The sequence below is a fragment of the Argiope bruennichi genome, chromosome 2 (genome assembly GCF_947563725.1).
Source record: "Argiope bruennichi chromosome 2, qqArgBrue1.1, whole genome shotgun sequence".
In the NCBI taxonomy this organism is placed as follows: Eukaryota; Metazoa; Arthropoda; class Arachnida; order Araneae; family Araneidae; genus Argiope; species Argiope bruennichi.
In genome coordinates this window covers 57,238,050-57,251,841 of record NC_079152.1, presented here as the reverse complement: position 1 = coordinate 57,251,841, position 13,792 = coordinate 57,238,050, and the positions used below count along the sequence as shown (strand labels likewise).

Below are 13,792 nucleotides of genomic sequence, written 5' to 3'. Positions count from 1 at the left end.
TTCTACCTTAGCAATTAGCTTTCTTGAAAAGCAAAGAAACCAGTAATATAAATCTATTGTGGAAAAAAGTGTTGGCAGTTTTTAAGATATAATAGTTTAATATGGGCTTAAAAGTTCATTATCCTCATTGGCATTGAAGTATTATTTTGAAAATTTAGATGCAGTCTTTTAGGAATTATGTAAAAAATTCACCAAGATATAAAAGAAATGGAAAAAGACGTAAAGGAACGTAGAATATGAGCTTAATTGTCGACTAACGCAAGTGATTTGAAAGACACGGATATAGTCAAATTAAAGTCAAAAGGAAACCAAAAAATAAGTTTTGAAGAAGAAAGGGGAAATGCTTTTATATATTGTAACTTTTTTATAAACTCATTCAATATTTAAATTTTAAAGGAAGATATAAACGCGTATTTGATAGGTGATAAAATGAAAAAAAGTATTCAAATATTTTGTTTTTAAATATTTCGAGTTATTTACCCAAAAATAAGAAATCGTTCTGTGAAAATCTTTGCGTGGTAAAAAAAAAAAAAAAAAAAAGATTTTTTTTTAAAATTAGCTCTGAAAATAATACAGAAATCAGCTATCAAAATTAAAACAATTTTTACGGTTTTTTTTGTAGGTGTTTTATGATTGGAAATTAGATAGCCTTTTTTCTTCACTTATTGACCTTGACTTCAAAAGTCGTTCTTAGAAGACGACAGTTATTTTAAATGTAAAAGAAGAAATTTATTTAGAACTGTATTTCACATATTTAAATCATAAATTTTATAAATCGAAGCTCTAGTGATTTTGAGACGTTTTTCTTCCCATGGTATTCTTCAAAGTGCTCATTAATTCAAAATTTTCCAAAAATTTTCTGCTGAAGACATTTTAAGGTTAACAACGTTTATATCGTTTTGGACATTTGAAAGAAGTATTTAGCATTTGGATGGATATTCACAAATTCATAAATTAGAAAAAAAAGAAAGATTTATTTCAACTCAAAGAAAAAAGGATGTTGAAACAAAGGGTAAAAGTGAAAAACAAAAGAGAAAATAACTGGCGTAACATCTGCAAAGCAGAATAATGCATGGATAAAGAGCTTCGAATTTTCTTCGTTCTTTTCTTTGCTTGGTTGCTATGAAACGAGAATGGATGGCTCGGAATGTTTTAATGATAAGAAATAATCCCGTTTACAAATCCGATTGTAAATTTTTTGCCTCACACTTTTTTATCATAAAAGATAAAAGTGAATGAACTATAACATCATTATTTTTCAAAGGTTAGATAGTGTTGGAAACAATTCTATCTTTTAAGTTTGGAAGAATAAAATCTTCAACAATGCTAAATATTTCCTCATTTAGAAGAAGACAAGGAATACCAATGAAAAAAAGAAAAAAATACGTACATAAAAAGGATTAAAATTTATATTTAAAGATGATACCATATTTTAGCAAAAAATAAGATCAGGGTTTATATTATTTCATGTTTGAAATATTTATTAGCTTCTTTTTAAAAACAACTTGTTCGTTTCAGCATTCTGAGACGACCACTTTTCGACGATTCTATCTCATTAAGGGGAGAGACGCGGAAAGATGAGCGCATTTCCGGAATTCTTCGTCATTCTTTGACATTGGTTTTTGCCCTATCAGATATATTTTTTGTTCAATTTTTTTCACCTGTTTGTGAATATTGTATCGTTTTTGACCGTATTATTTTAATTCAGTCAGCGAGTAATTCGAGTTTATTTTATTGTTTATATTTAACATCTCTTCCTTTCATCTTTCCTCTCACCCCTTTTTTGACGAATTAAACCCATCCTAACGCATGCACAAAAGCGCGGAGGGTTTTAGAATTCGTTGTCAAACAATAAGTATTAGATTGGTTAAGTAAAAATAAATAAAGCACTTTTCGAGTCACATAAAATTTATTGAATAAATTTCAAAAGATATAAAAAAAATCAATGGAACTTATATGCCTATTGATTGCTACATATTTTCTCAAATCGTAAAATAAACTGGAAATTCCGATTTCCATTTTCACTCGATACTTTAATTTCATGATAGCAATTGTCATTTGCTCAGATTTACACAAATAAAAATTAGAATATAAAATTAAAATTTTCAGAGCTGTAGCTTTATATATAAAACTGCGCGACATCCCTGTGAGAAAGTCGACACTTCCTAGGCTGTTGAGACATATTTTGGGAGTTGAGGCACTACTTTCGAAAATCTCGGCATAATTCCAAATGGACTTTAGCTTATGCGATCATAAAATTTTTTGAATAGTATTATCATTTATTTTTTTGGAAATTTCAATGATTACCAAATCAGTTTTATTTGCATAATATTTAAAAATATTATTTTACATTCCAAAATGACAATATTATTTTATGTGATAAAGGCATCCAATTGGCCGGTAATGTCAAGTGATCTTATAATTACATTGAACATTCTTTTAAAAATTAATTTCTATATTTGAATACAAATTCGTAATTATTCAAATCAATAATGTCAATTCCTAGAAAATTAAGAAATTTTCAAACCCTGAATACGCTTTTTATAACTTAATAGATGCTGAGATATATAGATTGTTATTTTTTTATTAGCATGTACGCATTTTTCTGTTCATTAAGCGTATATCGACTGACGATTGCATGTTTATACTCTGCCTACTTATATCTAATTATCTAAATACTTAATTGAAATTTATATAAGATGTTTAAGTATGTCATGGATATATTTCTGACAGGGGCGGGTTACTCACTGATGAATTCAAATGAAATAAGAAAGCAAAATTAAAAGAACTTTGTCATGTGCTAATTTACCAAAAATACGACACGAGGACACGTATGGATGGAAAAATGTGGTTTTATTAATAATAAGTATGTTTTTGAATTTCATGGAAATCGCTGATGATATTCGAATTTGCGAGCCATGGCCTGATTCGTAGGACACATGGAATCATGAACAAAATTGTTGATTTACGACATATCTTGGACGATCGCGGCAGATTTGGAACTACTTTTGGCAATTCATACAGTACTGTCAGAGAAATGTCGTATACAAAAGCATTCGAATTAACCTAAAAAAGTAATACAAAGCAATAAAATTCTGAAGACAGTGGAGGTCATTCTTTTTTGGATCACTCCATCTGATTAACATTTTTACGAACAGTAGACTAAAAAATCCTTTGAGTAAAATTGTTGTAAAACATACAAAAAAAATAAGGTTAAATGAAATTAAAAGAAGGAAAGCAATTTTAAACTTGTAACATTGACACATAATTTGCTTTTATTAGTTTTTAATACAATTACAACTAAACATCACCTTTAATCAGCACTGATGAAATTACAATGAAATGTCTCACCAAAACCAAATTTCCCCAATTTTCCATTACTTGAATGATATGACAAATCCGCCAAACATTAAAATCAATGAAACAGCCACTGTCTTGAATTGAAAATATTTTACATATACTTTGTTTGTTATGATTTCAAAGACATTCATGCCAAATCCGAAGAAAATCGTACTAACAGTTTGGTCATCGTTCCATAATCCATCATAATACAGCCAAAATTGACCTGTTTTCGATTATTAAAGTCATTGTTCTTCTAAAAATCTTAACAAAATTCTCTCCTGAAATATCCGGCAATTCCATATTACAGGCATAAGATATGTTCTTAATAAGACGGCGCCTGTGTACTTCAAGCATTCATAATTTATGAAAATTTTACAAACCCACCTTAACAAATGAAGATTATATTTTTTATTCTATTTATCTGACTATGTGCCTTTGTAAATCTACCTTATTTATCATATATCCACCGATTTATAATTCAGTAACGGGATTCAGAGGAATATTCGAATTGTTGTGTGTTAACTGTTACTTATTCTCAGGAAAGGCGTGTGTTATGTTTAATTAAATTCAAGAAGGAATTTTTTTTTGCATTGAATTAATGAAGCAAATCCAGGAATTTTTATTTATTTAAAAAAACATTTCGGAAAATCTCATCTGATTTTTCGGCGATTATATCTATTTTAGCGGTAATGATAAGAAATAATGATCATGAGGCTAAACGGTTCAGTGAATATCTTTACGTTGTATGTTTCTTACGCGAAAGTTCGACAGATATTTAATACTGCATGAGCATTATGTATATTGAAATGCAATAAAAAATTAAGAAAATGTGTTCGGATGAAATAACACGTGTCTGTAAAAATATTTCCCATAATTGTTACTAGAATTCATCAAGATTATCTTTATCTTGGGAAACAATAACGCTCATATCACTGCAATAATCCTAAGAGAGACCAATTGTTTTTGCATTTCTTGTTATTTAGTTTGGATACATAATAGATTTCATGAAGTCAGCGGTACCATTTCCCCTTTTGTATCAACTGCTTCTCTAATCATGAGTGAATATAAATTTGTATTTCACAATTGTTTTGAGAATATCCAAAATATATCTTGGTGTTGATAGTATCTTCATGCAGATAAACGCGGGATTACATGAAATATTCTTCAATTGTGATAGGAGTAACACAAATGATTTGGGGTGTTAGTTTCTTCAATTCCCATGCCTTTATAAGTGCAGTGATGTTTAATAGTGCAGATACTTTTAGATTTTTTTTCTGTACTTCTGCTTAGCCATTTGGAATCGGCCATTTTTAGAATGGATATAGGTGCTTTCATATTTAAAAAAATAAATTTTGATAATAATCGCGCTATTTTATAGACTTAAATTATATTTATCACATTGAAAATATGCATAATTAAGATAACGAATAATGATAATTCTTATCTAATTCATGCCATCTATATTTTCTTTAGATATATTATCACCTTTAAAGAATTCCTAAAATTGTTTAGGTAAATTAATGGTAATCATGTCAAGCAATTTTTGGAACTTTATTATTCATTTAATTATTTATTTATTTAAGAAATGATTCATGTTTAATTAAATAGGTATGATAATTTTTAAGGGAAAATAATAATTTTTGATAGAAATAATGACTTTTTAATAAATTAATAGAAATAACAATCTTTATCTTAAATGTTTGCTAAATAATCACTCGTGTTGTATTTGATAATAATTTTATATATTATTTCGCATCAAAAGAGAGCAGGATAATAAAAATCGTCTAAATAAAATATGTTGTGCTTGATAAGCAAAAGAAAAAAAAATAAGACTGAGTTCTTAAACATTTTATAAAAGAAGTAATTTAACATAGATGGTATTACACGAATTATTATTAAAAAAACTGAAACTTAAAAAAACTTCCATATTGAAATATTTTTAATAGTTTTGAGGAATTTATCCTTATTTGTGCTAATGATATTTGATTTTCCATGTTAAACTCTCCTCTTCATTTTGTATAAAATGGAGCAGGAGCATTTACATTTATTACAAATTAATTATATCTGAAGATGCAAAGCAATTAAATTTTAAAAAGTGTCCCTTATTTTGACGTTGCAAACTCAGCATATAACTTGGGCTAAACTCAAAACATGTCGCTTGGAGAAGTAATTACGGAGTTTGAAGGGAACGTCAGAACATTTTTGCAGTTTGACAGACGTCAAAATTTAAATAAGTTCCAGACAAAGAAGCGAAAAACCAAAAGTGGAAGTGTGTCGTACTACCAGCGCAATATCGAAACATTCTAGGTTGTCTTTAACGGAAGAACGTTTTTTTTTTTGATTTAGACGAACTGTTTTCCTGGAATTGATAAGGTGAGGAACATTTGTTGGATCACTACGCATGTCCGGAAACTAACTCAATTTTAAGCAATACAGTTTTCTTATTAGTTTCTGATTGTAGTTTTCTGATTCTTTCTATAAATAGGAAAGAGTAGAAGAACTTTTTGGCATATGACGTTTAATTTTTCGTTTTTGCTCATATCCGAGTATAAAGTATATGCATGCAACATTACTATGATAAGCGTAATTTGCTATTCAGCACGGTTTTTAACGTAGCATTCATGGAAGCAATAAATATTCTGGTTGCATCAAAATAAATTATCGTTTGTTTCCAAAATAAATTATTGTTTGTTTCCAAAATAAATTATCGTTTGTTTTCAAAATAAATTATCGTTTGTTTTCGAAATAAAATCAATATCTAACATCATTTTTTGTTTAGCTCTTTTACTGTCAATTGTAGGTATCCTACGTAATTGGTAATTGGTAGGTAATTGTGCATTGCTACGATTGACTGAGGTCTCTGCTTCGGATCGCCAATTGATTCTACTGAAGATTCGTTGCTCATTTTAAATCTGCAACTGTATCAGCAGTCATGTAGTGGTGTGGGAACTTGGAAAGCGGAATTCTGTTTCATGTTTCGCCCTCATCTGTAGAGCTTCATAAATAGAACCTACGATAAAAGTTAGTGATTTTTTAAAATATCACATTTGAGAAATGCTACGATAAAAGTTAGTGATTTTTTAAATATCATACTTGAGAAAAAAATTAATTTAAATATTATTAACTATTATTTTTCTGTTATTTAGTTAAATCAATTTCTTTCTTACAAAACACAGTTCAATGCGACTGAACTAATTATTTGCAGTATTTAAATTACTATTTAAAATGCATTGAGAATAAATACGATAGTGTATGATCAACCATCATAAGAAAAAGGAAAGCAAAATGTATTAATTATATACTTGTTTTATATCGATAGATCTATTTCTTCTCAAAATATAACAGTATTTAAAAGCTCAACAGATGATAATAATGCACAATCATAGAATAAATTTTTCATCAATGCATTTCTAATTATTTGTTCTGTTATTAATGCTAAATAATACATTTATGAAATGCAGCTGTTCATAGCTTTATTATTTTAAGGCAGAAAAACAGTTATGAAGATTATCATGTAAATTTAGATATTTTTTTGGAGGGGGGGGATGGTGGAAGGTTCTGGCTTTTTTGTAACTTATGCAATCTCTGCAACTTTAACCATTTCTCTTTTTTTTTTTTTAAATACTATCAATAATTTTTTAAAAATTCTCTTTTAAAATGTGATATAAGTTACGGCTTTTTTTCCAGGTTTATTAAATGTAGATCACAGATTTCTCCTAAAGTGTCTTCAAATAGTCTTTATCATTGTTACTACTCCGCTGGCTAAATTTTAGAATTCTATTTTTTTATCAGAAATAAATAATAAATTTTACTTGCCTTTAAACAAATATTACATTAATGAATTACATTGCACTTCGTAACTAGAATTGTTGCGCATATATTCTTTAATTGAAAGTTTTTTTTCTTCCGATTTCTTATTCTGAAGCATTTAATTAAACATAGTTTTGTTTCAAAAGATATTGTTTAAGAAAATTAGAATAAAAGAATAATTTTTTACGCAATTTTTATGAAGGTTGTAGTTTGAAATAAGGTTTGTGAAATTATGGCAATAGGTGACGATTTCAAAATTCAGCATTTCATTTTAAAATGTCAAGAGCAGGTTTATGGCAATGTAAAGAAAATAAAAGAGAACCGAATGGGAGATTGCTGTTAAATTCTAATAAATCGTGTCGATGTAAACGTTAAGAATTGTTTTGGATATTGATTAAAAATTTGGATTTTCATACTTTAATAAATTAAGTTTTAATTTATTCTCTGTAACATTGGAAATTAGCAGGTTAAGTTTCATGTGAAAATTATTTCTACATAGTTGTTTACTTTTAGAGAGTGAGGTAGCTTATTCAAATCATAACATTTTTTTGTAGCTACTTGGTATTGATCGTATAACAAATATCTTGGCATTAACTATAATTTTTCTTTAATTTTTTTTTAAATATAAATTCTATACGTGCTTATTTCTAAAACTGTAAAGAAAGGGCATTATTAAAAATAATATTTAAAAACAATCAACACTTTTCCACTTCGAAAAGTAATGAGTTGCATATTATACGTATACGAGTTTATCAACTTTTAAAGTTTAGGAAGTTAAAAATATCGTTATAGGTTATAGTTATGATTTTTAGCTATTATAAGGCTTTTATAATAATAATTATCTATCAAGAATATGAAAACGGTGCTTCCTTTAGAATGGCGAATTAAATTCGACATAGGAGCGCAAGGGATTAAAAATCGAAACATTTATAATTAAAGACATGCAAAATGGACTAGAAGATCACCATATACAACATTTAAAAAAATCTTTACTATCCTCTAGTTCAGAAATGAGCAAAATTTCAACCTTCTTGAAATTTTCAAGAAGGTTGAAGGTCAACCTTTCAACTTCTTGAGATAGAAAAAGACAAAAAATGCCGATTAAAATCATTTATCGATATCTCTTTTAAGATGATTTCACGTTTTAGGGGTCATAGAAAGTGAGACATTCCTTATATAAAAAAAAATAACAATATCAAGCAGAATATGCAGCAATAACATCCTTACAAACTGTGAAGAAAAATGATGAAAAAAGTTTCATTCATGCCAATACAGGGAGTATCCGTCTGTTACACTAGATCAAAATAAATTTTAGTTTTGCAACATATTTACGCCATTGAGTCATGGTATATAGATAAGATCATTTATATATATATATATATATATATATATATATATATATATATATATATATATATCCGCATAAGATAAGTCTTGATATGCAAATTGATCTTCTGACAAGTTTTATAAAAAATTTAAGACGTTTTTTTAGAAACGTACTTCTGAGGATTTGGTAAATAAATTAAAAATCAAAGGCACAGGTTGTTTTAATTTCATATAGTTCTTTGATACATTATTTGTACTTTTGCTCAAAAAGGATTTTTTTTACACATTCAAATACATTTCACGCTGTGATTGATCTTATTATAAATTAACATATTTGAAAGTTTCTTTGTTACAGTTCTGAATTTTCCACATTACCAATTAGAAAACATTTCCATATATATATATATATATATATATATATATATATATATATATATATATATATATATATATATATATATATATATATATATATAACCTTTTCCGAACTGGAATTATTTTATACGATATCCATATAAAACGATAAATTTTGAATTTTTAAAAATATTATCTCTTTCCATCAATTTTATAAAAATTTGCATTTTTCACATATATTTATGTTTAGGAGCGGCGCTCACAGAATTGATTTTGTAATAGATCGTGGTAATAATAGCATGGAAACAAATCATCATCATTTTATTATCTGTATTATCTTATTTTTTTTATCTGAAACCGATCAAAATTTCATTCTCTTATTTCCTGATCCAATTCCATTTTCTCTACTTAATTAATTCAAGAGAAGCTTTATAAAACTGCTGAATCGGCTAAACACTGCCAACATTTTCACACGCTCCGCGTGAAGGGATAGAAAAATGTCCAATAAGCACATTCTTTTTTAAAAGATCCCTGTGTTTCCCTTACTTGTGATTGACATGCGTCAGAAATTCTTGCCAGAATCTTAATAATATATTAGCACTGTAAAAAATATTTTCCCTATCAATATCTCATGTCATATAAACGAGGGATAATTTTTCTCTCTCTTCCCGACTTCTGCTTTTGTGCCGCCGCGCAGAGAGCGGACGTATTTTGTCCGCTCCTTTTTGTCAGTAAATCATGCCTGCCTCCCGCGAAAGAATAAAGCGAATTTAAAAATACAAAGTCTTCTTCTCTGTCTTCGAAGTTTGCCTTCTGCTTTTAGAAAATTAAATGCTTATATATATGATATGCTTGATTTTGTTTGTTATATTTTAACCAATAACAACCTCCTAACTTCTTTTTGTTTTGACTTGGTCGTTTTCAGTTGTATGTGGAAAAATATCAGAAAATTAGATAAGGCATGTTTTCTACTGCTTCTGAGTTCTGAGATATGAATGGCATACAAAAAGAGCCTTTCCGGGTACTTCTTTAGCTTCCCTTTTCCCTGCAGGTCAGATTTTTGTATCAAGGACGAATGTGAAAGAGAGTGTTAAAGTGAGTTCACGCTAAGGAGAAAAAGTGTTATTTAATTTCCTTGAAGATGATACTTAACAGCGTTAGACCATATCAAAATTATTTCCAACTTGTAGCTTGAGTTTGTAGAACCGCGAAGCTATTGTTTATTAGTCACGTGAAGGAAACGGTGTACTACGACGTTAATAGAGTTGCCTCGTGAGACGGTTATGTACCTTTTGCATGCGAATAATTAATTTATCAAATTTGGTTAGTTATATTCCATTATGGTACACAAAGTCAATAAATTTAATGAATGTATCTTATCATATCGGTAAAGATTGCCTCATTTGAAGTTTGGATCGGTTTGTATTTTAGGTAGAATAAACTAACTTTAAAAACATAATTTATTCTTTGTAGTTAATATGTGAATTTAGTAAAACACTAATATCGATTTAAAAAAAAAAAAACTAAAGGAGATTCGAATATTTAGTCTAAAACAGTATATCTTGAGAATGTTTTAGATCTTAGTTGTCTATCTTTATCTTATTTTTAAATATTTGCTTCCATTTATAATAATAAAAACTTTCATAGACAAAGAAGAAAAAAGTCCCTTTAAAACTATTGCAACGCATATGTATATAAAAGCAGTTATTGAAAATATGAAAGTATTGTAGAATATACCTGAAATATTTCTGAAAAGATAATTAAAATCACAGAAAAAATTATTCAGAAATAAATTATCATCACTAAAATGCTAATGTTTGAATTTTAAAGCGGTATAAAAATGATTTTGACGATAATTTGTGCCCCGAAGTTATTGCGAAAAATTTTAATTTTTCTATTAAATTTTAATTAAAAAATCCAATCAAAATTTGGAAACTCTTTCTTACTGAGTGTCTTTTATTCCAGAAGTAAATATTGCCTAAAATCTATGAAATGCTGTAGATCCCTGGAGAGGATTTTGAATAATTTTTAGATTCTACATTTCCCATCTTGCAATTGGCAGATCGTATTCAGTCTTTATAAACCTTATCATGTTAGAATAACTCTTTATAAAAAATACTTTCAACAAATTAATTTTTTTAATTTGATTAATTCGAGGTTTGTATTGAAATTGCATATATGCAGAAAATACTAGACACCACCTTGTGTAGTATTTTCTGCAAACTTCCATAATGCATAGGAAAGAACATTACACATAATGGATGTAATGTGTATAAAATTCTTATGCATGGCGAACGATTAATGAAACTGAGATCGAACCCGTGATTTCCCGGTTATTCAGCGAAGACTTATTCACCAAGTTACTACGATTCAACAAGAACACTTTTCATAATTTTATACTTGGGTTAAACTTTATTTGCACTAATATAACCTGATTACAGCAAATATATATGAACGCGTTTACTACGTCAATGGCGGGACGTAGTAGACGAGTCATTGCCTAACTAATCAATTGACACCTTTTGAATTGTAATGAGCAAGACGAAAAACATAAAGTTCCGGATACTTTAAGTGAAGGTCGACAGGTGAGATTAGTTGTTATCTGTTGTCAAGATTATCATCTAAATTGTTAAATTCATTTGCTTTTAACTAGTTTGATATTAACTAGATTGGAGTTTTCAAATTTTATAATTCTTGCCGCAAGATAGGATCCGTATTTTGTAGTAAGTTGAAATAAAATTCAATATTGGTTAATGAATTTCATTCCTATTAGAATATCTACGGCTTTTTTTTAAAAAATCAGGTTTTAAGTTCATCTTTTTGTTCTATTTATAATTGCCATTTATTTTTTAATTTGCAATTTGACTTTATTTTATGATTTATTTTCAACTTTCGATATTCTATCAGTTTAATTTTTACTATTTTTGACTTTTAAGATGGTATATGTGCGAATACTCCAGTTTGGATTACAAATTCATTTGAAACTAGTTGCATTATTAGGGAAATCGCAGTTTTTTATCCGAATTTCACGCTCACTTTTCGCATTTTTCGATTTGAGGGATAAAACTATTGCTTAATTCGTTCATGAGCCGAAATGGTATCTTAAATCTTTCGAGTCTGATGACATCTAAGGATATTTAAATCATTAACTTTTTTTAATCAGCTTTAAAAGGATTAAAACTGTATCGAAATGGGGCAATTTTTCTGATAAATGTATTTTGTTTCTTGTTGTATCGAAAACATGCAACGAAAGGTTTATCGCTATTTTTATACACTTTCATTTAACATTAATTGTTCCAGGCATGAGACAATAGAATTTTTCACTCACTTCCTAAGAATCTGGAGTTATCAAGCGTTGTACAGTTGAGTGTTCTCAATGACAATGCGTTGTTTTAATATTTTTAGATAATTATCAGTTAATCGATTCATTTAATTTCATTTTGATTCTGAACGAGTGGAATCACTGAACCAGTTAACTGTTCCGACCTCTTCGTAAAATACGTTTCTAAATAGTAAATAGTAATAGTAAAAATTTAGCTATATTTACTACTTCTGACGAATGAATCGTCATAACGAAAAGTGTTGTAAATTTTCCACGACGAGTATACTCGTCAAAAATAGTTAACTGGTTAATAGAGAATCTGTGAAAAATCGATTTCAAGATTTTAAAAAATATTTATAAGAGACTGTAAATTAAAAACTAAAGAGTAAAAATTATTAAAATAAAAACTATATATATAGTTTCGAGTAAATTAATGAACATACTTTCAAGAAAGTATTTAAAAAAATTTGAATTTTGCAGTGCGTCTTCTGGAAACTAAAGAGAATGGACTGATCAGAATGCTGAATTGTAAGGGGATAACTTAATAAAATATACCTTAAATAAATGCCGATATTTATTTTCTCGCTTGCTAATACGATTTTTAATAACCTAAATATTTCACACAGCCATCTTTTTTTTCACTTCTAGCTGTTACAACACATCGGTCTCCTTCAGCATACCCGCAGATGTACATAATGAATATATTCATGCGACCTCTCGTTTGCGCGAGCAAAATACTGCAGCGTACTTGGCACGTTAACTCATAAAAACCTCCGATTTGTCACGTGATCCGACAGACTGAATTTAGTGTGACGAAAACCCTTACTTGTAAACGAGCTTTGATTTTGTTTACATTAGGGAATGTGACAATGGATTGCAAGATGTAGAGGATTCTGCCAGGGAGCGTTTCTGTTTCTGCGGCGCAATGTGTCTCTGAATGATGCAAGGATTGCCATGCTTCCGAAGACAGCGCTTCCAGGTAGGGCTTTCGAATTTTCACTTGTACGAAAAAGGAAAGGGAAATAGTAGACTTTTAGTTAGAATAAACCTAATAGGTCTACTAATGATTTGAACTCGCATGAAATTGCTTTCATTTGCTGACTGTAAAGGAAAAAAAATAATTAAATTCATTGCTTAAAAGAAATTGAATTCATGCAGGATATGAATTGTTTACTTTAAGAATTATTACAATAGGTTATTATTGCTCAAAATTCTATGATGCAAAATTCTTATCAGTATATATTGCATCATGTAAAACGGGAATAATTTCTTAACTAGAACGATTTCCCTTACAATAGAAAAAATACACTTAGAATAATTTTTTAAAAAAAAATTGATTTCATATAACATGCGACATTGTTTTTCTTAATGTTCTTGAAAGCTATTAACTTGTACTAAATATTCTTCCATTTAATATCGTTTGCAGGAAGATTGTTATATTTTATGACTAATAGCAATAATATCTTTAAAGTCATTTGCTTCAAACGCCTTATAATATTACGCTTATAAGAGAGTGTTTTACAGAATAAAGATTTAAAACCATCAACGATTTTACCAGCTTCAAATTTTTGAAGCTACAGTCAACCGATAATAAAGCACAAATAGCATTTGTATTGACATTAAAATACATGTATCAAT

The 13,792-nt window shown here is 28.4% G+C and overlaps 1 protein-coding gene across 2 annotated transcripts in view; it reads left to right on the top strand.

The window, feature by feature from the left end:
* LOC129961857 (beta-1,4-glucuronyltransferase 1-like) overlaps nucleotides 1–13,792 on the top strand; it is a 125,261-nt gene that overhangs the window by 57,447 nt on the left and 54,022 nt on the right. The window contains exon 3 of one of the 2 annotated variants that reach the window (XM_056075454.1): nucleotides 13,013–13,133. The exons of the other annotated variant lie outside the window; for it this stretch is intronic. Coding sequence (XP_055931429.1) covers nucleotides 13,092–13,133 — 42 coding nt within the window. The 5' untranslated portion in view covers nucleotides 13,013–13,091. The remainder of the gene's footprint in view (nucleotides 1–13,012; nucleotides 13,134–13,792) is intronic. 2 annotated transcript variants of the gene reach the window in all.